Source organism: Hippopotamus amphibius, chromosome 1 (genome assembly GCF_030028045.1).
Source record: "Hippopotamus amphibius kiboko isolate mHipAmp2 chromosome 1, mHipAmp2.hap2, whole genome shotgun sequence".
In the NCBI taxonomy this organism is placed as follows: domain Eukaryota; kingdom Metazoa; phylum Chordata; class Mammalia; order Artiodactyla; family Hippopotamidae; genus Hippopotamus; species Hippopotamus amphibius.
The window spans coordinates 20,648,858-20,672,768 of record NC_080186.1 but is presented as its reverse complement, the minus strand read 5'-3'; the positions used below and the strand labels follow the sequence as shown (position 1 = coordinate 20,672,768).

Sequence of the window (23,911 nt, the reverse complement as noted above, 5' to 3'; positions counted from 1 at the left end):
TGTGATAGACTGGAGCAGATATTTCATGGGAAGGGGCAAGCTACAGGGTGGGAGCTCAGGCACTGTTATTCGAACATTAAAGGGAGGAATAACTCTGGAACTTGGGGACATCTGGTCTGACAATTTGTTTACCCAAACTGGGGTATTTCTATTAGTGGGTTTTGCCCAAGGAGCCAGCGCTCAGGGAAGTTCCTGGCTGAGATGCTGGTGGCTGGGAACTGTGTTTCTGGAGTCCATTGAATTCCTGAGGGGCCGTCCTGACCTTGTGAAAGTTAGAACGAGCTTAACTGCACAAGCTGCACTTTTTACCTTCCAAAACATGTTCAAACTCACTTGCTCATTTGGTCTTCAGGTTATGCTGTGAGATGAGCACAGATTATGATCCCCATTTAGCAAGTGAGGAAACTGAGGCTCAGAGAGGGGCAGTAATATTTGAGTTTTGAGGTTTAGCTGCTAATAAAGCAATTGTGGACTCTACACATCACCATTTCCTAATTCTTGAATCTTCCCTCTGGTGCCTGGGGCAAGACACTAACTGCTCGGTGCCTCAGAGCATCAGCTTCCTTTCCTCCTCTCTAGATGCCTTTCCAGGTTCCTGCCACTCTATGGGTGAAGTTTCTATACTTTCTCCAGCACTACCAAATCCACTGCTCCTGCATTCTCTCTGGCTCACCCATTCAGTAAACACTAGCTGAGGACCAAAATATTGGGTGCCAGGCCTGGTGCTAGGTGCTTGAGATACAGAAATGAATAAAACACAGCCCATACCTTCGGGTTCACAGACTGGGTAGGAAGAAAACACACCATCAGCTCTTTCCAAAGCTGTGCGATATACAAAGAGATGGAGAACGAGAGTGTCTGGGGATCCCAAAGGAGGACTGCCAAACCCTGTCTGGGATGTCCTCGCTGGTTTTCTGGAGGTGCCATTTGAATTTTCCTAAAGGATAAGTTAGCCAGGCAGAATCCAGTGGAGGCAGGAGCATGTTCAGGTCTCGTGAGCAGTTTGGAGATAAGTTGTGAGAGCTGATGCTGGGGCTCAGCAGGGACCAGATCACAAAGGACACTGACTGTCAGGCTAGGATGTCTGGGCTCTCTCTGTGGACAGAGAGGAGCCACTCCAGGGCAGATGCTGGGTCAGATTTGTGATTATAATGGAGGATGCTGGAGACAAAAAAGACTGAAGGGAATTAGTAGGCTGTGGCAAAGAACAAAAAAATGTGGCAAACAGGGAGAATGGAGAGGAGGGGATGGATCCCAAAAATATTTAGGGAACAATATTGATGGGACCAGGAGGCAGATTGGATGTAGGAAGTGGGGGAAGGGGTCGGGGATGATGCTCAGAATTCCAGCTGGGATGATGGGGTCCAGGGTGGACAATCTTGGGGGTGCATGGGACAGGAAATGTTGGTTTCATTGCACAAAGAAGTGGAACACACCCAGGTCAGGGACTCAGTACTATGTGTGTCAGTGGGTGTTCACGAGAGCTCCAGTGCAGCCTTCCCTGCTCCTGTACTGCTAGTTCAGAACCTGCAAGCTAAGCCCAGCTCAGAAGCTGAGCTGCCAGTGTCAGAATCTCCTTCCATCATAACAGGATTGACTTACCACTTGGGCCCTTGCTTTCTTACCTATAAAGTGAGGAGGCTGAGACATAACAGAAGGCAAAGACCCTGGTTCATAAAGCTTTGAATCTTGCCAGACTAGCAGGTCCCCACTCAGTGTGTTATCTCACCGTCTCTTTTGCTGGTCACCTCCTCTAGGTCACCTCTAAATGCTAGCATGTGCTAGGGCTCAATCAGTCCCCTTCTCCGCTCTCCGTCCCTACAATAGCACTTCTCAAACTTTAAGGTGCACACATCACATGCAGATCTCATTAAAATGCAGATTCTGACTGAGCAGGTCTGGGGCTGGGCCTGAGAGTCTACGTTTCTAACAAGCTCCCAGGTGATGCTGATGCTGTTGTTCCATGGACCACATTTTGAAAGTCCAGCCTCCTGGCTCTACAAACTTTCTCCACACTAATGACTCCCAAATTTATACTTCCAATCCAGACCTCTCTCCAGGACTCTGACTTTTTCTTCCTTCCTTCCTCCTTTTTCTTTCTTTCTTCCTTTCTTCCTTCCTTCCTTCCTTTTCTTTCTTTCTTTCTCTCTTTCTTTCCTTCCTTCCTTTCTTTCCTTTTTCGTTCTTTCTTTCTCTTTTTCTTTCTTTCCTTCTCTCTCTCTCTCTTTCTTTCTAGTTGCAGTGTGCAGGGCTTAGTTGCCCCAAGGCATGTGGGATCTTAGTTCCCTGACCAGGGATTGAACCCACTTCTCCTACATTGGAAGGCGGATTCTTAACCACTGGACCATGAGGGAAGTCCCCAGAACTCCGACTTGTAATTACAACTGTCAGTTGACACGTCCATTTGGATATTTATAGGGCATCTCCCAGAGTTCTCAAACCAGCTCCTCCTCAACTTCTCCCTTAGAACTCAACTGCTCAAGTTAAAAACCTAGAAGATATCTGTGCATCTCCTTTACCTCTTATCTTCTGCATCCAAACTAACAGCAAGCAAGTGCTGTCTACTTTACCTCCAAAGCATAGCTGGACCCTGTATACTCCCTCCCCATCTCCACCTCCATCACCCTAGTCCAGGTGACCACCTCTCGTGTGAGCTACCGCAGAAGCCACCAATCTGGCCACCCTGCTTCCTGCCTGCCCTTTCCCCCCATCAACTCTCTACAATTAGTTCGAGCGATCTTTTTAAAATATAAATCAAATCATGTCACTCTCCTGCTTAATTAAATTCTTTTAGGAGCTTGCATCACATCTAGAATTAAATCCTAACTCCTTACTCTGGCCTACAAAGCCCAGCATGTCTGGCCCCTGCCTTCCATCTGAACCTCATCTCCAGCAAACCCCTGGCCCTCACACCACAGCCTTGTCCGCGTCTCTCCAGTCCCTGAGCATGGCCAGCCTGTTTCCTCTTTGGGGCCTTTGTCCTGACCCTGTCCTCTGCCTCCTGGTCCTGGCTGGGCCTTTCTTATCATTCAGATCTCAGCTTCTGGGTCACCTCCCCTGAGAGGCCTTCCCTGATCACCCCATCTCTCACCGCAATTTAACTCTGCATGTCTCATCAGCAGCTGACCTTTGTTGAATTGGCCCTGGCCCACTACCTGTCACTGCCAAAGTCCTCAACACCCAATAGCAGAGGGAGGCCAAATCCAGGGATGACAAGTGGAGGCAAGCGTGCTTCAACTCAACTGTAAGTTTATTAGAAAGGCCATGGACAGATGAACCCTGAGTTACCAGCTGAGGAAAAAATGAAAAAGCCCCTGCCCCTCTTGGCCCGCCCCACAGGCCTCTCATGAGCTCTGTCCTGTGGCAGACTCCAACAGAAGTCAGCCAAAAAGTGCTTTCCAGATGCTCCCTCAGGGGCTGCCCAATCTGACTGTAGGGGACCCCAGTGGTGGGGCCAATGTGGATGCTGGTGCCTGGAGCTGGGAGCCACGGGGCCTCGGTCCTCTCCTCTAGCAGGAAGTGGTTCCAGATCCCTCAGCAGAATAGAACAGAAAAAGAGCTGATGGGGATAGAGCAAGTTCCGCTAAACAGCCAAGGGCTCTGGAAGGTGACACTGGACTGCCCTGGAGGTGGGTGCAGATGGCTACAGATGGCCAACCGCAGGGCTTCCCCTGGGGGGACCCTAAAGCTGCTCTAAGGAGTCTCAGCCACAGACAGCCCTAGTGTGACTCAGTGCCCCTCTTGGGGCTGAACTGGCTGTTTCTGCTCCCAGAAAGGCAAATGGATCTTGCAAAAATCCATGGTGGTTGATGCCATTTTTTTCCTTAAAAAAACATAAGAGTTTGTACAGTGAATCGATTTCAACCAGCAGAGCCTGAGCCGAGAAGAGTCCGTCCTGGGGAAGAAGGCACTTCTCACACCCTCCCTGGGGTGATCTGGGCTGGCTGCTTCCTGGGCTGCTTGGCTCCGTTCCCTCTGGCGCTGTGACTCAGGCCTGCTCCCTCTGGGAAGTATGCTGTCTCCATCGAGCTCGCACGGCTCTGCGGCCTGGATGCTCTGGCCCCTCACAGGGTGGTGGACGGCAGCTTCCTCACCCGCCGTTGGGCCAGGATAGACGACTCGATGGGCTTCAGCTGAGGGGTGGGCTTGGAGCTGTTGAGTGCGGAGTATGTAGCTGCCATGGCTCCCTGAGAGAGAAGGTGGGCGTCAGTTCACAATGGTGGGCGGAGCATGTGCTCCAGGGCCAGGTCAGCCCCTCCCAGTGCTCCACAGCCCACCCAGGCCCCCGTTAATCCCTCCTTGGTGGCTCTTCACGGTCATCAGTCCTGCCTCCTCCATCAGACTGGAAGCTTCAGAGGTCAGGGGCTGTGCCCCCCAGAGGATGGGGGGCTGTGAGCACACTGTCAACGCCCCTGCATGTCAGCCTGGGGCCCCCTGGGGAGAGACACACGTGGCATCTCCTGGCTCTGCCACCACAAGTCCTTGTCCATGGAACCTTGCCTTGGGCCCCCAGAGGTCTGGCAGCCTGGGGTGGCTGTACCTTCACAAGCTGCAGGTCCTGGTGGGATAGCTGGCTCTGGGGAAGCTTGTCTTTCTGGGTGATCCATGGGTGCTGCAGGACCTGCTTAGCTGTGAGGCGCTGGTGGGGGTCCACATGCAGCATCTTGGACACCAGGTCCTGGGGGAACAGCAGGCAAGGGGTTGGTGGGAGGGGCTCGCAGGGGAGCAGACAGCTGGGTCTGGCCGATGGGGACTGGCTAAGGCAGCCACATCCTGCCATCTCCAGCCTGGACCCTTGCGGCGGCCCCCCGTGATCCACTTTCCACACGCTCCAGGGCCTCCCTGAGCATGTGCCCTTCTTCGGGACTTCTTCCTGGAAGGCCCCTTCCTTTCTCTTTCGGCTTCTAGAAGCCATGCAGGAAGGTGGGCAGAAGCTAAGGTTGGGATCGGGCAGGTTGAAAACCTGACTCTTCTGCTCATCAGCTGCATATCCTGGGCAAGTTACTTCAACCCTCTGAGCCTCAGTTTCCCCTCTGAGAAACAGGATAACCTGACTCATAAGGTTACTGTGAGGTGGTACTCTTCATTAAGGGCTCAACCCAGTGTCTGACACGGAGGTTCCCGGGACTGGAACCCGTGGCTCATATCGAAAGCTCAGACGTTCCCTCCTCTGAGAAGGTCTCCCTGCTCGGTGGCCTGTAGCTCTGCTCGTGTCTCCACTGCCTGCACCCCCGACGAGGAAGGAGGGCCTGCCTCTCAGCACCTGGCATTTCGGTTCCTTGTGTGCAAGCTTGTCTCTAGCCTCACACTAAGATTCCCCCCAAGGCAGGCGCTGTGACAATGTTCCCCTAGAGGGCCCAGAATACGGGAAGGGCCAGTGAATGATCACCAAGTGGTCCAAACCAGGTGCTGGTGGAGGGGCAGTCTGCCTGGGAATCTTCCACGTGGAGAAATATGGCAACAGAGATTTGTGGGACATACATTCCACTTGGAGAAATGAGGCTGCGGATCACCTGCTCATGAAATGCGGAGAAGCCCTGGGATGGGACCTTCTCTCCCCACCCCTAAATGTGCAGGGTCCAGGCCTTACAGACTTACCTTGGCTGTGTCTGAAACCGTGTTCCAATTTCCCCCACTAAGGGTGAACTTCCCACTGCCGATCCGGGTCAGGATTTCCTCTGGTGTGTCACTGGGTCCGTTGGCAAATGGAGTGTATCTGGAGAAAAGTCCACCCAGTCTGGGAATAGCCTCTGGCCTCCATCCTGGGGTCAGGGGTGGGGGTGGGAGGACTGTTTCTCCCCCTTCAGACTGGGTGCTCCCAAGGGTGGCACTTCCTCCTCAAGGTGGAGCCATGTCCCTGTTTTCAGGCCTTCCTGAGGCAGGGCTGAGTCTCTCCCAACAGACAAGCACCACCCCAGCCTGTACACTAGGGCTGGAGCAAGGGGCCGGGGGCAGAGGGGCGCAGGCCAGAGGGGCACTCACCCCGCCAGCATGGTGTAGAGCAGAACGCCCAGGCTCCAGATGTCACAGCCCTCATCGTAGCCCTGCCGCTTCAGCACCTGGCAGGAAGGCAGGCGGGGAGGGGCCTGGTCTGAGGGGCAGCGGCGAGTGGCCCCATGTGCTTGCCTGCTACGCCCCAAAGGGCAGGACAAGGGTCCCAGGCATGGCTGATCCTCCGTGGGCGCCCGGGCCAAGGCCACGCAGACTGGGCTTCCGGACAGCGTGGGGCCTCCAGAAGGGACACAAGGCCCCCGGTGCCAGGCGCCCTGGCTCTCACAGCCGAGGAGGCCGGGCTACTCACCTCGGGTGCCACGAAGTTGGCAGTGTAGCAAGGTGTCATGAGGAGCCCATTCTCAGCCCGCAGCTGCTTGGCGAAGCCAAAGTCGCAGATGCGCAGGCACTCGGGATTCCCAGACTCGTCCACGTACAGGATGTTGCTGGGCTTGAGGTCCCTGTGCACCACCTGGGGGCAGAGGGCCTGCGTCAGTTCTCCATGTGGGCAGGCTGCCAGTGGCCCAGTCAACTGCCGGGGATGGGAGAGTTAGAAGATGGGCCCAGAGAGGGGGGCAGAAGGACCCAGAATCTGAAAGGAGGGGGAGGGGCTGCAAAGGGGCCTTAGTGCTGCGGGTATTGCCGATTTGAAACCTCTGAGCCAATGTCTGTAAGGCGGTTCTAACTTCACCGTCCACAGTGAACTCCTCCAATCTGCCCATCACACAATCTTACCTAATGGCAACTCCATCCTTCCCATTACTTGGGCCAAAACTCTTAAGAGTCATTCCCAATTCCTCTTTTTTTATCGCATTCCTCAATCAATCCATCAGCAAGTTCTGATGGCTCTACCATTAAAATATATCCAGAGCCCAAGTACTTCTCGGCCCCTCTACTCAGCCACTATCACCCCGCCCCTGGATTACGGCAACAACTTCCTAACTGGTCTCCCTGCTTCTGACCTCACCTCCTACATCCTATTCTAAACAGAGCAGCCAGAGTGATCCTGTTAAATGTAAATCAGATCATGTCATCTCCAAAGCTTCCCCTCTTAAGAGGAAAAGCCTTTACAATGGCCTGGTGGCCCCAGCTCATCTCTCCCCTGCCCCCCAACCACATCACTTGCACTCTCTGGTCCTCTAGCACTCTCCTCTTTGCTCAGTTGGCTTTGGCCACACCAGCCTCTCTGCTCTTCCTTCAACGTGCCAAGCACACTCCTGCCTCAGGGCCTTTGCACTTGCTGTTCCCTCTTTCTGGAATATTCCTCCCTCAGGCATCTGTGTGGCTCATCCTCTTACTTCTTTCAGATTTCAGCTCAAATGTCACCTTATCAGTGAGGCCTTCCTTGGACCATTCCATACAAAACAGCAATCACAGACCAGTACTCCTCAGTCTCCTCATTGTGCTTTGTCTTCATCCACAGCATTTACCACCACTGGATATTTACTTAATTGTCTTCTGAACCTACTCACTGGAATGTAAGCTCCATGGGTGTTTTGCTCACTGCTGCATCCCAGCATTTAGAATAGTTCCCAGCACATAGGAGGTATTCAATAAATATCTGATGAATGAATGGATGAATGATACTTACTATTGAGGCCTTAAGCAAATGACTTTCCTCTGGCCCCATATGCCCATCTGTAACCTGAGGGGGCTAAACCACTCCATTTACTTTTCATCCACCCCTCTGCCTCTGCATGGTTCTATTCATAATTACTCCTCTATCACCTAATTATCAGCAACTCTCGGGTCTCTGACACTAACGCAGGACTTTCCTGAGTCCAGGCTTATATGGCTGCTTACCAGATGGCAGCCCCTGAACGTCCCATAGATCCTCAAACCCAACATATCACATAGTAAATTCACTCTCACCCTCCTTCTCCTCCTCCCATGAGCTCATGGTACCTCCCTGAGCACAGACAACTTTCAATGGCTCCCTACTACTTGCAAGATAAAGCCTGAAGTCCCCATCCTGGTGTGGAAGGCTCAGCTGTCCGTTCCAGCCTCACTGACCACCATATCCCTCAAGCACCCTGAGCTCAGGCCAGTGGGGGCTCCTTCACCATAAATAGCCATATCTATCTGTGGAACACCTCTCATCCCCAGCACCCAGCACAGGGACTCGCCCAGAGCAGGTGCTACGCGAACTCTGTGCCGTGAGTGAATGAATCACACCTCTGAAACACGCAGAGACCTTTCAGGTTAGATCCACGGAGTCTCACAGGTTTGTTGGCATTATGAGATGGTCCCTGCATAGTCCCTGTGGAGCCAAGGCCAACAGGCTTAAGGGGCAGCTGCTACTCACTCCAGCTGACAGTCACCACGCAGCAACTCAGGCCCAGGTCTCAAAAGCAGTCAAATTACCAAACCAAACCAAACCAAACCAAATCCCAAGCAAGAAAACACCCTCACTGTGCAGGCCAAACACAGCCACTGAGTTAGCAGGCTGTGGCTCTGGCAGAGTTGTGATCTCAGTCAGGAGGCAGACGGGCCAGAGTGTGAATCCTGGGTTTACCAACAGTAGCTGTGTGATCTTGATGCGTCACTTAACCTCTCTAGCCCTTGGTTTTCTCACCTGTAAAATGGGACTGATGAGTGCTCAGCCCACAGGGTTACAGGAAGGAGCATATGCATTATATACGAGAAATATTTAGCACAGGGCTTGGAAGATGGCAGCTGCTGTCACAGTAGCCCCAGCACTCCCTGAGGCTGAACCCCACCATCATGCTGGACATTAAGATACAGTGAGTGCTTCTTCAGAAGCCCTTAAAAATTAGAGGAAAAGAAGGGCAGGAAAATGAGGGGACAGATGCTGTCCAAAGCAGCATCTGATCCCACGTAAGTTAGGAGCACAGACTCCGGAGCCAGTTTAACTATGAGACTTTTACTTAAGCTCCCAGAGCCTCAGTTCTCTCACTTATAAAATGGGCAAAATAATATGAACACCTTCTTCATTTAACCGTTCGTTAGAACAGTTAAATGAGCTCATGTGTAAAGGGCCTGGAATCCGTCTGGCCCGTGGAAAGCGCTGTGGTGCTGGCTGCCAGCAGCAGCAGCACCTCTGTCACCACCAGCATCATCGGAGGATGGGCATTAGGGCGCCTGTGACCAGCCACACACACACACACAAAGGGTGGAGTTCTACATAAATCATCTGGTTAAACAGAGACGTCAAAGTGTGAAGCCCTACTGAGTTCTCAGACAGGCTGTCCCCGGCATGCTGAGGCCCTTACAGAAACAACATGAGGGAAGCTAGAGACCTGAAAGGGCTCCATGTATTAAACAAAGAACTCTTGCAAAATAAGATGAAAAAGGCAGACAACCCAATGTCTTTAAATGGACAAAAGAACTGAACGGACATTCCTTAAAAGAGGCTGTCCAAATGGCAATAAATCCACAAAGAGGTGCTCAACTTCACCAGTCATCAGGAAAATGCAAGTTAAAACCACTATGAGACACCACTCCTCATCTCCCAGAATGGCTATGATTAAAAAGACGGACAATACCAAGTGTTGGCGAGCACCAGAACTCTTACATGCTTCTGGAGGGACTATAAATAGGTAAAACAACTTTGGAAAACTGGCAACATCTACTAAAGATGAACATACACTGCACTATGACCCAGTAATTCCACTGTTAGGTTTACACCCAGCGTTAAAATGGACAAGTGTTCACGAAAGACAAGTGCAAGAATGTCATGGCAGCGTTATTTGTCAGAGTCAAAAAACTGGTAACAACCCCATGTCCATAAATGGTAGAAAGGACAGTCAAATTGTGGTCTGTTCATATAGCAGAAACCACAGAGCAATGAGAATGAGTGAACTGCAGCCACATAACATCGTGGATGGATCTCGGAGAGAGTGTTGAGTGCCAGAGGTCGGATGTGAAAGAGTACATTTATATAAAATTAGAAGTCCGCTTGGAATGGTTATCCTCAGGGAGGGGGAAAGGACTGGAAGGAGCTTGAGAGGGTTGAAGGGAACTGGAAATCCTTCAGTTCTTGATCTGGGTGCTGGTTATGCAGGTGTATTCACTTTTTGAAGGTTTATTGACTTATACATGATGATTTGTATTTATCCGATATTTAAAGATAAAGATAAGAAGATAACATTAAAGCAAACAGGAGGTTCCAGTGGTCCCTGCTCCTGGTCACCCCCTTCCCATTCCTCAGCTTTTATGAGATTCCCAGCTTCTAGACCACAGATGCTGCCAAAGTGTATTCGGCCTAGAGAATCTCCCTCCACATACCTCCACAAGAGCTTCCCATTTCCTCATCATCTGCCCTTGGTATCTGGAAAGGGCCAGAAACTTTAGACCCACAGATTTCCAAAATTCCAAAGATTTTCTTTGGGTAAGAAACAATATTCTCCCATGACACCACCACCTAGTGGATGTCTGTACTCAGAACTCATCTACCCCTCATGGAGGGGCTCACTACTTTTGGAAGCAGCTCCCATTCTAGAAAGTTCTTCCTTGGGGAGTTCCCTGGCGGTCCCGTGGTTAGGACTCCGAGCCTTCATTACTGAGGGCGTGGGTTCACTTCCTGATCGAGGAACTAAGACCCCGCAAGCTGTGTTGAGTGGGGGGAAAAAAAAGCCCTTCCCTGCTCTGAGCTTTAGGTGGCCTGCTGGAAACTTGCTGTTTCAGCTCTGTCTTCTAAACCTTCTTTGAGTAACATTAGCTAGTACTCACGCAAAAACAAAACAGGAAAAGAAAGCACATTTACTGTCTGACCTGACATATTTCCATATCAGTCTGTTTGCACTGCCCATTTCAAAAAACAAAACCACTTCAAACATGACCATCAACAGTACATGCGGTAACCAAACTGAAGCTCTGGTTATGAGGTAAAGTTCTTTTTCACAAAAGAATATCCCCTGATAAGTTAGACAGAATCAGACATTGTTATTTCTGTGAACCCTGATGAAATGATTGACTCAGCCAAAGGTCCTGAAAGACTGGAACCACTGCATGGAGGGATGGAGAGGATCTTCACGACACACCTCAGGCCCAGCCACCCGCCACCCATCCCCAGACTGTGACCACCGACGCGACGGATGACTGATGGGGGCAGCGAGACACTGGCTTGCAGACGTGATGCTGTGTGAAGTACACTGCACCTCCCACGGTGTGCTTTTTGACTCCCTGCTCCCCAAAAGAAGTTAAAGCTAAATCTAATTAAGACGTAGGAACACCTTGGGACTTCCTTGGTGGCCCAGTGGTTAAGAATCCGTCCTGCAATGCAGGGGACGCCGGTTCGACTCCTGGTCGGGGAACTAAGATTCCCCCATGCCGTGGGGCAACTAAGCCCACACGCCACAACAACTGAGCCCACGTGCTCTGGAGCCCACGTGCCACGACTAGAGAAAAAGCCTGGGTGCCACAACAAAAGGTCCTGCATGCCGCAACTAAGACCTGATGCAGCCAAACAAACAAACAAACAAACAAACAAAAAACTACTTAGGAGCACCTTGCCGTTTATAGGAAATATAGGCAATAGAGAAACAATTAAAATGATGCCATAAGGAAGCAATAAGATACATTCAGAATGAGGGACGTTTCACAGAACTGCTCTTTTCAACAAGTCAGTGGCATCCAAAAGGGAGGTTTTACTACGGATGCACACACTGAACAAAGCTCACTGTACACTTAAGATCTACTGTATGCAAATTTCATCTCAGTTTTATAAAAGTGACTTAAGGGGTATAACAAGCGAATGAAAGGGGTGGACCTTGCAGAGACTGTGATTCCAATAAACCAATCACAGGAAAATATTTTTGAAAGGACAATAGGAGAAATGTGCTATTGACTGGGTACTATGGGAGAACAAGTAATTGTTAGTTTCGTTAGTTGTGAAAGAAAATGTTTGCCTTTTTTAGAGTTGTAGATATACAACTAAGACGATGTGAAGGCTGAGATAGGTTTTAAAATACTTTAATTATAGGTGTTTATGGGCCAAGTGTCATAATGTCTGGAACTTTCTTTTAGATGTGCCCTAAAATAAATAAATAAATAAGTAAATACACACACACACACACACACACACACACACACACACACTTGTATACAGACAGAGACAAAGAAAGAAAAAGAGAGAGATAAAGCAAATGTGGCCAACTATTAAGATGTAGTAAATATAAAAGGGAAATCTTTTTGCTTGTACTACTCTTTTAACTTTTCTATAGGTCTGAACTTTTTCCTCAATAAAAAGTTGGGACAAAATACTTCAGTGACAACAAAAAAGTAAGAAATAGAAAGAGGGAGAAAGACGGAGGAGATGGAAGGAAGAAACGAGGGTGGAGGGTAAAAATCTTGACGATTCTTGAATCTGGTATCTGGGTGTTCATTATACTATGCTTGTAGTTTTTGTATATGTTTGAAATTTTTCATACTAAAAAGTTAATGTTTAAAAAAAAGGCATAGTTAAATCAACTTTACTCCAATAAAAATCTAAAAAATAAATAAATAAAATTAAATACAAAAAAAAAAAGGCATAGCAATGATCCGGTCCTATTTCCCCTAATGTTTACGTGCTTTTCCAGGGGCCTGCGCTGGACTGTGGTGCTTCTGCAGCACAGCACCTCGCTTTATCCCTCATCCACCTGTGAGGGGGCAGCTCTTGTTATCATGAATTTTCAGATGAGGAAAAAGCTCAGAGAGGTGAGAGGTTTTCCCAGCCTCACACAAAGGACTTGGACACAGTCTAATTCCAGAGCCTGCATCCTTAACTCTCACACTGTCTGACCGGAAGTACCCTAAAACATCATCGCATCCAGAGAGAAACTCATGCTGACTCTGTTTTTGGCTCTGATACCCTATAAGGACCTTTTCTAGCTCTGCCTTGTGCTATGATAAGACCAAGTCCTACAGTTCAGACACACAACTCTTCTGTAGCACCTGCTGTGTTTCCAGAAGCATTTCCTCCTACATCCACTTCCTCTGTCCTAACAGCCAAACCCATGGCCAGATTCGCCCTCCTGAAGCCTTGCAGTTCCCACAGTGGTCCTGCTGCTTCCTAACTCAAAAATCACTCCCCATCTGTAGCTCCCCACCCAAATTCCCCAGTCAGACATTCTGGCTCCATTCTTCGGGCTGTGTGATCTTGGGCAAGGGAGCTCACATCTCTGAGCCTCAGCCTTCTTCCCTGTGAAGTGAGCACCTACCTAACAGCGTTGTTGTGAAAATCAATTGAGATAATGTAGAAAAGAACTCAGCATGATGCCTGCCTAGGTCCTAAATAAATCTTCCTTTTCACAATGTGGCCTCATCTCTCCCTCCCTCTCTTCCTTACGTCCATTCATTCACCCCTTCACCCATCCCAAGTCTCCCCGCTGTCTGGCTCGTTGAAGACTGCCTGGGCCAGTCATGGTTCATGCACTCTGTTGATGGTATGACCCGTGGCTGCCCCCCATGCCCACTTGGTGCCCCCTACGCAAGACTTACCCCCTGGGAGTGCAGGTACTCCACGGTCTTGCTGATGGTGTGCAGGACGAAGCTGGCTTCACGCTCCGAGAAGAATTTCTGTCGTAGGATCTTATCCAGCAGCTCCCCTCCCCGCATCAGCTCTGTCACCAGGTATACATGTTTGCCATCATCGTACACCTGCCAGAGACCTCACCATCAGCCCCCTGCCCTAGACGCCAGGCCTGGGCCCCTTGGTCACCAGCTCACCAGGCCAGAATGACATGAGGCTTGGGCATGTATTCTGCTCTGTGCTTCGGTCACCCTGGCAGGGCCTTCACCTATCTGGGCCCCTAGACAGGATGCTGGCTCTGTCCTGATGGGCAGGAGAACTCGCAGAGACTGCCTGGGTCTGAAGTGGAGGGCACCTGGGTGCAGCCAGATCAGAGGCACTAAGGGACCTCCCCATCCATGAGCCCAGGAGGAGGATCAGAAGTCAAAGGAATGGCAGCCCCGAGACCAGTCCTAGAGTCGAGGGCCCCAGTCCCCATCCTACTCTCAAGGACTCCCACTCACATCTTTCAGAGTGATGATGTTGGGGTGCTGCCCGTACCGCAGAAGAATCTCAATCTCTTCTGAGGGATCTCGCTTGCTCTTGTCGATGACCTGAGGAAAGGGGGTGCATGTGGCGGTGTCAGGGGAACCTACTCCAGAGTTCCTCCCAGCCACAGAGCCCATGCTGCAGGGTGTGGAATCTCAGCCGCACACCTATCACCCATCCACAGAGCCTCAGGCACCAACCCTCCCCCACCAAAGGGCCAGGGCTATGTCACCTCCCACCTCCACCGCAGCCAAGTGGCCTCAGCTGGGACAAGGGCGAGAGGCCCACCTTGACAGCATACTCCATGTTGGTGGCCTTGTGGACACAGCGCTTGCACTCAGAGTAGGAGCCCACACCAATCGTCTCTTTTATCACATAGCCATCGCTAAAAACCAGGTTCTTTCCATGTAGTTGCTGCAGGAGACCAAGAGGTGAGACTGACTCTGTGCTCTAGGATGCAGACAGAGGTCATCCCTCAGAACACAAGGCCTTGGCACCGTGGAGATGGCACCAGGCAAGAGGCTGGAGGCCCAGGGTAGAATGTTGGCTGTGTGGGACTTCCCTGGTGGTCCAGTGGGTAAGACTCCGAGCTCCCAATACAGAGAGCCTGCGTTCGATCCCTGGTCGGGGAACTAGCTCCCACATGCATACCACAACTAAAAATCCCACAAGCCACAGTGAAGATCCTGCGTGCCACAACTAAGACCCAGTTGCCAAAATGAATAAAATAAAGTCAAAATAAATAAATAAATAAAATAAATATAAAAAAAAAGTGTTAAAAGAATGTTGGCTGTGTGACCTCGGGCAAGACTCCACCCCTCTCTGGGCCTGTTTTCTGCACTGGATTATGGGCACACTCACTGGCTCCAGGGCGCCTGGCTGCAGTCTGCAGTTAGTGGGTGCTGGAGGGGGCAGGCAATAGGCACAACACACACGTGGAGGTTTGTGGCTCCGAGAAGCCTGGGCAGACCTGAGAGGGATGCGAGAGTCCTGAGCCAAGTCCCAGCTCCGCAACGTGCTGCGACCTTCAGCAAATTGCCTCCGCTTTCTGAGTGACACAGCCCACCTCTCGGGGTGTCTGGAGGCTCTGAGACATTACCAGTATCAAATGCTTCTACGGTGCTGAGTGTGTGGCAGGCACTATACTGAGCACTTTTCATCAGGTGACCCACACAGTCCGTGGACGGCCCTGGTTCACGTCTGCTGTCCTCACACCCGGTCTGGTTTAACATTTGTCCGGGACCAAGACAATCCCAGTCAGATAATAAATCACACAGTCACCTTAACTTTACACACATTAACTCACATAACCCTTGAAACAATTCTTAGAGAAAGGTTTTATCAACACTTCCATTTATAGATGAGGAAACTGAGGGAAGATGTGTCCTTTCCACAGCCCCTGACCTTGGAAGCTCTGACCCAGGCAGTGAGCTCCAGAGTCTACATTCTGTGCTTGTTTGTTTGTTTGCTGTTATGCTTTTTGTTTTTTGGCCACACTGCACAGCATGAAGCATTCTAGTTCTCTGACCAGGGATCGAACCCGCATCCCCTGCAGTGGAAGCACAGAGTCTCAACCACTGGACCACCAGGGAAGTCCCCAAAGTCTGCATTCTTGCCTCTCAACTCTGTATTTCCCACAGAGCCAGGAAAGTGTGCAAATGGGGGACAAGTGGGAGGAGACCAGAGTGCCATGCCACCCACCCCTGTCAGGACCAGCCACCCCCCAGCACCACCACCCTGGGGACTCCCTGGCATTTTTTCAGGCTCTACAATGTCCTGGCCCTGTGTCAGGAACCTCATAAACATGTTGTTGTCCCTGTTTTACAAATGGGGAAACTGAGGCTTAAGGAGGATGGAGGCCCAACGGGCTCCACAGTGGCATCAGGGCTTGACCCCAAGCCTATCCAAGTCTAGAGCCTGTGTTCTCAGCCATTTTACCTTGTGGCTTCTAGGTGGAAAAGACAACTGAGGACCTGTCTCCTGCCCCTCACCTGTACCACCGAGTGCAGGGGCGCCTGCATGGCCCGAGGCTTGCCGTCGTCCTCCATTAGGCCAGTGGCCACGAAGCTGAAGCCACGGAACAGCTGATGGGCACCAGCGCTGGGTGGGATGCCTGGGGAGTCTGCAGAGACAGGAGAGGGATATGAGCCAGAGGAGGCACCCTTGACCCGAGGTAGCCCACCAAAGTGGACAACAGGGCTTCCAGGCTTGCCTCAGCAGCTGGCCCTGGTGGAGCCTGGGCAGGGCCCTTCATCCCCAGCCTTAGCTAGCCCATCTGCCCATGTGTGTTTAGACCAGCCCAGCCCTGACACACAAGGAACAGAAAGACCCTCACACCCACCACCTGCCCAGGCCAAGGCAGTTGATCCCTTCTTGAAGGCCTCCCTGCCTCTTCAGGTCCATCTTCTGCACAGCAGCCAGAGGGATGGTTCCAACCACAAGTTTACCCCCTGCCTATACCCTTCAAATGCTTCCCTCTGCCCTCAGCAGAGCCCAGCTCCTCAGCTTGGCAAGGAGGTGCTTGTGGGCTTGGCCTCCTCTCTCCCCGCTCTACAGCTGAGCCATGCCAAGCTGCTCAGATGCTTAAGGGAGACTCTGAGCCCCTGCACATGCTGCTCCTGCTAACCAGACAATCCACTCCGCGTCCATCCTTTGAGGCTCAGCTTATACGCTGTCCTCTGAGAAACCTGGCCACGGGCAGCTCCTCCAGCCCCTTGCCCCAATAAGCTGCACTTGGGCTGCCCAGGGCTGTCCTCACGCCTCTTCCCCCACTACAGCCTTAACATACGAAGGCAGGGCCTGGGGCTGTCTTGCTCACCATCAATCCCCGCCATGGCTGGCACGCAGTAGGGACTCGGTACGTATTTTTCAGATAAACAAAGATGGGACAGACTGCTCGGAGAAGTGCTAAGCTCCCCGACATCAGAGATGTGCAAGCCACAGTGAGAAAAGCACTCCCTCTGCTCAACCTTCCCCTCCAGGGGGCCTTCCACTACGGACACTCTTCCCCAATATCTGGCCAAAATTTTAGGATTTGCTAAGTTCCCTCCCAGGAGCCCCCTCCTTGTCTCCTAGCAGTAACCCCATGGACTAAGTAGGTCTATGGCTGAGCCCATGTTCCAGATGAGTCACTGAAGCCCAGTGGTCAGAGAAGCCAAAGCCGATTCCCACACTTGGCCCTGACCTGTGGGTGCTGTCACCTCTGCTCTGCCAGACTGTCTCCGCTTCAAGTGTTTGCTGGGTCACATTCTTTAGCTCTGACGTGAGTGTGAGCTTGGTGTGTCTGGTCTTCCCAGTGGGCTGAAGATGCCTGGGGCAGGGGTCCTGACTTTTCTACTGTGGCCTTAACCACCTACTCACTCCCACCTCCTCACCCAGGCACAAAGAGGCCCATAGAGCTCCAGAGAGGGACAACCAGGCAGAAGGAGATGGGGACAAAGGGTCAGACACCCACCCACCTGTCTGCCCACACACCTTGGCCTGACACAGCCCTGCCCAACCCCTGTGTCCCAAGAGGCCCCTGACTCCCTGCTTTCCTCCTGTACCAGCCCAAGACAAACCAGACAAAGGACACACCCTTGGGCGTGCGGGACGTGAACTCAGCGTCAAAGTAGAAGGTGTCATCGGGTTGTGCCACGGCCGGCTTGAAGGGTGGCTTGATCTCACGCCGGTACAGCTTCTGCAAGGCGGGGTGGGCACCCTGGTCACCTCGGCACCCCCACAGCCCACCAGCAGCCCCATGCAGGGAGAGGTAATGGCCTGAATGGAGCACAGGCTATGCAGACAGGGCATAAATGCTCGCCCTCAGGAGGCCAGCCCATGCCTCCAAGGCCATGCTGTCACCTCTGCTCCACATCGGAGGCCCCAGTCAGTAGGAGCCCCTCCCACCACAGCTGAAGCCCTGACTGGGGCTCTGGCGTGGACAGACACACTCACATTCCAGTCAATGGTGGAGTAGAAGACATGCCGCTTGATTTCCTCTGCCCCATCAGGACCGGAGCCTGAAAGAGCCCAGATGAGGGGTCTGCCCCAGGATGCTCCAACCCCCAGACAGCCGCCCTGTCCTCCGAGCAGCCTTGCCTCACTGTAGTCTGGGACCAGTGGCTGGGCTCACGCTGCCCCAAATCCAACCAGCCATCACCCTGAGGCCTACTGCCCACTCTGCATTTTCCACTTTCTGGAGCCCCTCTATGATCAAGCTCCAATGTACTGAGGAGAGAAGGAAAGCCCAGAGAAGAGAGGCCAGGCAACTTGTCCAAGGCCAAAGTCAGGACAGGCCGAAGCTGTTCCAAGATCTGCAGGGGGCCTCCACCTCCCTCTCACCTCAGGCCTCATCTCTGCTGCTCTTATCCCGTGCCCTTGTCAGCCACCAGACAGGTTCTCACTCCATTTAAGCCCAGGGACCTGGATGGGACCTTACAAAGCTGGCCGTGATCCAGGTGAACCCAGGAGCCAACAAGCCAACACATACTGAGCAGCTGCTAGAGGCACATTCACGTGACTTAACCAGCAGAGCCTAAGATCATCGTCCCCCATGGAGACGAGAGCCTCGCACTCTGCGGGGAGGAGTCACTTCGTTCACAAATGGCACTCATTCGATCAACAAATATTTGTAGAGAGACCACTGTGTACCAAGCCGGGGGTCCTGGCCTAGGGCTGAGGCTGGGACCTGAGCCTCTGACGCCTGAGCTCGCGCTCTTTCTCTCGTGCCAGCAGCCTTGGCGGAGGAGCTATGCGGGCCTCTGTCCTCATCCCCAGGGGGAGCAGAGATGACTCAGTTCCTGCCTTCCCCCTACACACAGGTCTCCCCCCTGCCCCAAATGCCACACATGGAGCCAGAAAGCAGGGTGGCCAGTGGCATTGTCTGCCCACACAAAGGACAACGGCCCCTTTCAGCCCCAGATGTGGCCCCGTGGCCTAGGTCGCAGCTGTACCCCGCTCCCCTCCCCTGAGCTGGGGCTGCTTACCGAGCCGATTGGCAGGATTCCGCTTGAACAGGGCCCGAAGGAGGCTCTGGGCTTCCGTGCTCAGAAACTGGGGCATGCCTAGCTTCGCCCTGAAATGGCCCCCGGGGCTCATCAGGGCTGAGCCCCACTCCAGAGGCCCCATCTCACTTCCCGCCTCTGTCCACGTCCAGTTTCCAGCTCAGTCCAGGCAAGCCATCCGCTAACTCCCCTCCCAAAGATCAGGGATTCCCCTCCCACTGGCCCCTGTGGGTGAAAAGGGAGCCCCATAGGAGTGTCTCATTAATGGGGAATCTGAGGCGGGTGCAGGGTATTATTCTGGCCCTCAAGCTGGGGCCAGGCGTGGAGGAGACCCTGAGGTGTCAGAGCAGGGCTGGAGCTTACTTCAGAATCAGTGTCATGGTCTCCTTCCGGTCCTTTCCCTGGAAGGGCAGGGAGCCCGTCAGCATCTCAAACTGCAGAGGACAAGGGTCTGTTCAGGCTCTGGTCCCACCTCCCATGCCCTCCACCTCCTCCCACCCCGGCCACTCAGCTCCATGCCTAGGAGGTCCACCTGGATCAAGAACTGTGTCTGTCCCTCCCCACTCTGTCAATCAGACCACCAGGAGCGGTACTAGGGGGCCTGAGGCTGGGGGCACCCAGGTGGCGCCAAGTCTAGCATCCTTCCAAGGAAGGAAACCACAGCTGGATGGAGGGTAAGGCCAGTTTAACTGTGAGAAGACAAGAGGAGAGCCTTAGAGACCATCAACCGCCCCCCTACACAGATGGGGAAACTGAGGCCCAAGGCCTGTGCTGGATGCTTTACCCCTGCCTGGGCACTCACCATCAACACCCCATAGGACCACCAGTCTGCACTGTGGGTGTGGCCCTGGCGGTTGACGACCTCGGGGGCCATGTACTCCACCGTTCCGCAGAAGGAATAGGCCTTCTTCTCGTGGTCAATGGCCTCCTTGCTCAAGCCAAAGTCTGTGGCAAGGAGGACAAGAGGACACATCTCCAGGACCCCTTGCCTTCCTCGCTGCCAACCCCTGTACACCTATCCTCCCTGCCCAGAGGCCTGAGGGCATCACCCCCATCACACTCAGCAGGAGGCTGAGGCCCAGAGAGGTTAGGTGACCTGCCCAAGGTTACACAGTGGGGAGCTGGGATTCAAACACGGGCCATTCTAGGTCTGGGGCCCGGGATTTTAACGACTTCCAAGTTCCTGGCACAGCTTCTCAGGAAAAGTGATCCCCTAGCGCTCAGCCCAGGCCCATCAAGAACCCATCCTGCCCTCCCCTGAAATCGGAGGTGGTGCGTGCCCTCCACTCACCAGTGAGTTTGATGTGGCCTTCCTCATCCAGGAGGATGCTGCAACGGAGAGATGGGTGTCAGGGCCCCTCAGCCACGGGCCCTTGGTGAGTTCAGGTGACACCATGGGGGCTGTGGGGGTTGGGCCCAACCCAAAGAAGATGATCCGCCCAGCCCAGAAGGTGATGCACGGGTAGGTGGAGCGGGTGTTGGTGGTGCCGTGCAGGTGTGTTGCCTACCTTCTTGCTAATCCTTGAAACAACTTTGTGAGGCAGGTACTTTCATGGCCCCAGTTCAACAATGGGGAAGCTGAGGATCAGGGATGTTAAATTATTCCCCCGGTCATAGAGCTAGTAGGTGCTGGAGACAAGCTTTGAACTAGGGTCTGCCTGCCTCTAAAGTCACATCTCATTCCACCTGCCCTGGCTCCCAGGTTACCACTTGAGGATATTTAGATGTTAAGGAAAATTCTAGAGCGGGCCATATCAAGGCATGACCTTTAATGGCGGCATCTCGGATGTCACACTGGATTAGCAAAAAAGGTAGGCAACACCCAGGCACAGAGGTGCCCGGCCCTTGGTAATGGCAGCACTAGGGATCAGGCAGCGCCCACAGTGAGCCTGCTGCCACCACCATTCTGCTGTGCCACCCGTTCATCAGGCAGCCCAAGAGAGGGGGACTTTCTTGGGGAGAGTCACACCCACCCCAATCAGGCTGGCTCTGTCCTAGAAGAGGCCCCAGGGCCTGCCTCTGCACACCCTAGGGAGGCCGGGCGAAGCAGGGCCTTCACTCACTTCTCAGGCTTCAGGTCTCTGTAAATGATGCCCAGGCTGTGCAGGTGATCCAGGCCCAAAGCCAGCTCGGCCAGGTAAAACTTCACATCCTCCTCCGTGAACATAACCTGCAACGGGGGGAGGGCCTCAGCTGGGATCGCCTCTGCCTCAGGAGCAGGGGCACTGGGCAGTCAGCAGCTTCCCAGTCCTCCTGAGAGATTCCAGTGCCATACACCCTTCTCTTTATGACGGGGTCTGAAGAACAAAATGACTAACATCCAAGTCACTCACGGTGGCATTGAAATGCAAGTAGCGAAAGGCTTGAAACAGCCCAAGGGTCAAGCAGCAGACTAGAATAAGCTATGTCTCCCCCACATAACAGAGTGCTATGCAGCCATAAACTAGAACAAGGATCCCTCCATGTTCTGATCCAGATCCATCTCCAAGATATACTGTTGTGAAAAAAGCAAGGTACAGAACAGTACACACAGAACAGTACTTTGTATGTAAGAAAGTAGGGGTCTGGATTCAGAACACACATTGAATTGGTTTCTATTTCCAAAGAAAGGCGGGACGCTTAGATAAGAAACCAATAAAAATGTTTACCTATGGGCGGTGGGTAGAGGGGGCTGGGGTGGGAGGAAGCCTTCTCAACGAATATTTTCCTTTTCAATCATGTATTATCTATTCAAACATTAAAGTAACATCTAAAAAATTTAAAAAGTTTGGTTCTCTTCTAAAGTTTAAGTTGTATTAATGGTCCCGTTTTGATATCTGGCTCAAATTCTTTTCTGTGAGTTCAAAACCCTTTTGGTTAACTGGACATAATGTTAAAGCATCGAGCTTTCCGGGTGGCTTTGGGCTTCTCTGCATCCTCATAGCCCTGCCCAGAGAAGGCCTGAAAGCAGCTGGCGGTGAAGAGGTGAGAGCTACCCTGAGCTTCCTGGAAGCAGGGCAGCACCAGATTCCTGATTCCTCAGACCACCTCGGGGGAAACTCGCAGAGGCTTTGCCAGGGAATGGGTTCTGTCCCATGGTGGGTCAGAGGCTGCTGGGCAGGCCTGGGGAGTCCCAGGTTGAGGCCTCACTGTCGTGCCAGCTCTCTCCTGGGGCCCTGGCAGTGGGGTGTCAGCTCACCTCTTTAGAGAGTCGTGTGAAGAGGTCCCCGCCGCGCAGGAAGTCCAGAATAAGGTAGAGCTTGCCCTCAGTCTGGAAGGCTGAGGAGAGGGGAAGAGGCCACGGTGGAGCCAGCTGGGCCCTGGGCCCTGCCCCTCTGACCCCAGCCCTCTTGGCCTGCTGGGTCGCAGACAAGGTAACATACAGGGAAGGCAAAAGCCCACTGGCACGGACAAAGGCTGGCAGGTAGGGTGGGGGCTTAGGTAGGATCTGTGGCCTCACCATAGTGCAGCTTCACCACAAACGGGTGGTTTACGTCAGCCAGGATGTCTCTCTCCATCTTGGTCCGAACGCGGTCACGCACTGGTCAGAGGAAGAAGGTGGTTACCAAGGGCCTGGCCACCCAACACAGCTACCCCCAGCCCTGGCTAAGAAGGGCTCTCTTTTCTACTTTTTTCTCACATCTCTCGGCAGTGCCCTGGGCTGGGCCTTGGTGCCCTGCCTATCTCTCTAGTCCTGTCTCTTGCCATGCCCTAAGGAGGCCATTCAATCCAGCCAGTCTAAGCAACCTGCTCCTTGTGTGCCCTCAGCCCTGCCCCTGTGGCTCCCCCTGGAATGCCTTTATCAGCCCCTTCTCCATCTGGCATAAAAATCCCCAATTCCAGTCTGGGACAGATTCCATGGGCCTGAAATTCAGACTCAGCGGTCTGAGCAGACACCCCACAAACACTTTTTTTTTCTTTTTTTCTTTTTTAAAGAATAAAAGTCCCAGGACTTCCCTGGTGGTCCAGTGGTTAAGACTCTGTGCTTCCACTGTAGGGGGCATGGGTTCGATCCCTGGTCAGGGAATAACATCCCACATGCCATGCAGTGCACCAGGGGAAAAGAAAAAGAATAAAAGTCGCTAGGCAATTTTTATCATCGGCAGGTTCTTCTTTGCCTCAGTTTAGGCTTTCCCTCCTCCAGGAACCCTTCTTTAACCTGCCAAGCTGAGTTGGAGCCCTCTGGACCCCTACAGTGCTGTGCTTTCCCTCTTCAGAGCACCTTTCACCCTCTTTTAATTTTCTTGTCTCTCTCACCAGACATGGCTGGGACCATGCTGGATTAACTACCCTAGTCATTGTTTCCCAAATACACCTAACATTTTCAAACCACCTCTATACTTCTGTTCAGACATAGTTACTCCTTCTTAGGGTATTTTTCTTCTACATTTTCGGTCTGGAGAAAATGCCTAATTCACCCTTCAAGGCACAGCTCAAATGGCTAGTCCCATGTGAGCCCAACCCCTGTGAGGCTACAATCCCCACTCTCCCAGGCTCCTTGGTCACAGTACTAACTGCACCGCTGCAGGGTCTGCTCAGCCTCTCCCGCCCGGGGCTGGGAGCCCTTCACAGCATCTTTCTCCTCCCAGCATCCCTCCTGGGGAAGGACTCCCATCCCTACCAGGCTGGCCTTGGGGCACCACAGCTACATCACCCCACAGACAGCCCTTTTTGGCTGCATGGACCCCAAGGCCAGTACCTCCTACTCTCTCCCCCATCACCCCAGCTGCGGCCGGCTTCACATGGTCAGCGGCCACTCTGGTTCCCGGGCTGGTCAAAGAGTCACCGCCCAGACCAAAGCCCACTCCCAACCACCCTCATGCCCTCTGTACATCCTGGAATTCTAGACCTGGGCTCAGCTCCCTTCTCAACCTCTCTGCCATCCATCTCTGTGGCCCTGCGTTGACCCACCCCCTCCTACCCTCCCAGCTGCCCCCTTCCCGAGTTCCTGCCT

General features: G+C 52.7%; 1 protein-coding gene across 7 annotated transcripts in view; it reads right to left on the bottom strand.

Moving 5' to 3' along the window:
- Positions 1–3,232: 3,232 nt before the first annotated feature.
- The window catches only part of RPS6KA1 (ribosomal protein S6 kinase A1), a 36,565-nt gene continuing 15,886 nt past the window's right edge, over positions 3,233–23,911 (bottom strand). For 4 of the 7 annotated variants that reach the window (XM_057701157.1, XM_057701189.1, XM_057701197.1 and 1 more), the window contains 18 exons: positions 22,418–22,498; positions 22,157–22,236; positions 21,042–21,148; positions 20,270–20,307; positions 19,781–19,923; positions 19,342–19,412; positions 18,961–19,049; positions 17,930–17,994; positions 17,570–17,672; positions 15,985–16,115; positions 14,282–14,407; positions 13,969–14,058; positions 13,435–13,593; positions 6,302–6,523; positions 5,983–6,059; positions 5,599–5,716; positions 4,541–4,678; positions 3,233–4,187 (listed from right to left, as the gene is read on the bottom strand). In XM_057701157.1, coding sequence (XP_057557140.1) covers positions 4,065–4,187; positions 4,541–4,678; positions 5,599–5,716; positions 5,983–6,059; positions 6,302–6,523; positions 13,435–13,593; positions 13,969–14,058; positions 14,282–14,407; positions 15,985–16,115; positions 17,570–17,672; positions 17,930–17,994; positions 18,961–19,049; positions 19,342–19,412; positions 19,781–19,923; positions 20,270–20,307; positions 21,042–21,148; positions 22,157–22,236; positions 22,418–22,498 — 1,961 coding nt within the window. In that variant the 3' untranslated portion in view covers positions 3,233–4,064. The remainder of the gene's footprint in view (positions 4,188–4,540; positions 4,679–5,598; positions 5,717–5,982; positions 6,060–6,301; positions 6,524–13,434; positions 13,594–13,968; positions 14,059–14,281; positions 14,408–15,984; positions 16,116–17,569; positions 17,673–17,929; positions 17,995–18,960; positions 19,050–19,341; positions 19,413–19,780; positions 19,924–20,269; positions 20,308–21,041; positions 21,149–22,156; positions 22,237–22,417; positions 22,499–23,911) is intronic. The other 3 variants (XM_057701176.1, XM_057701184.1, XM_057701207.1) reach the window with 1 other exon arrangement.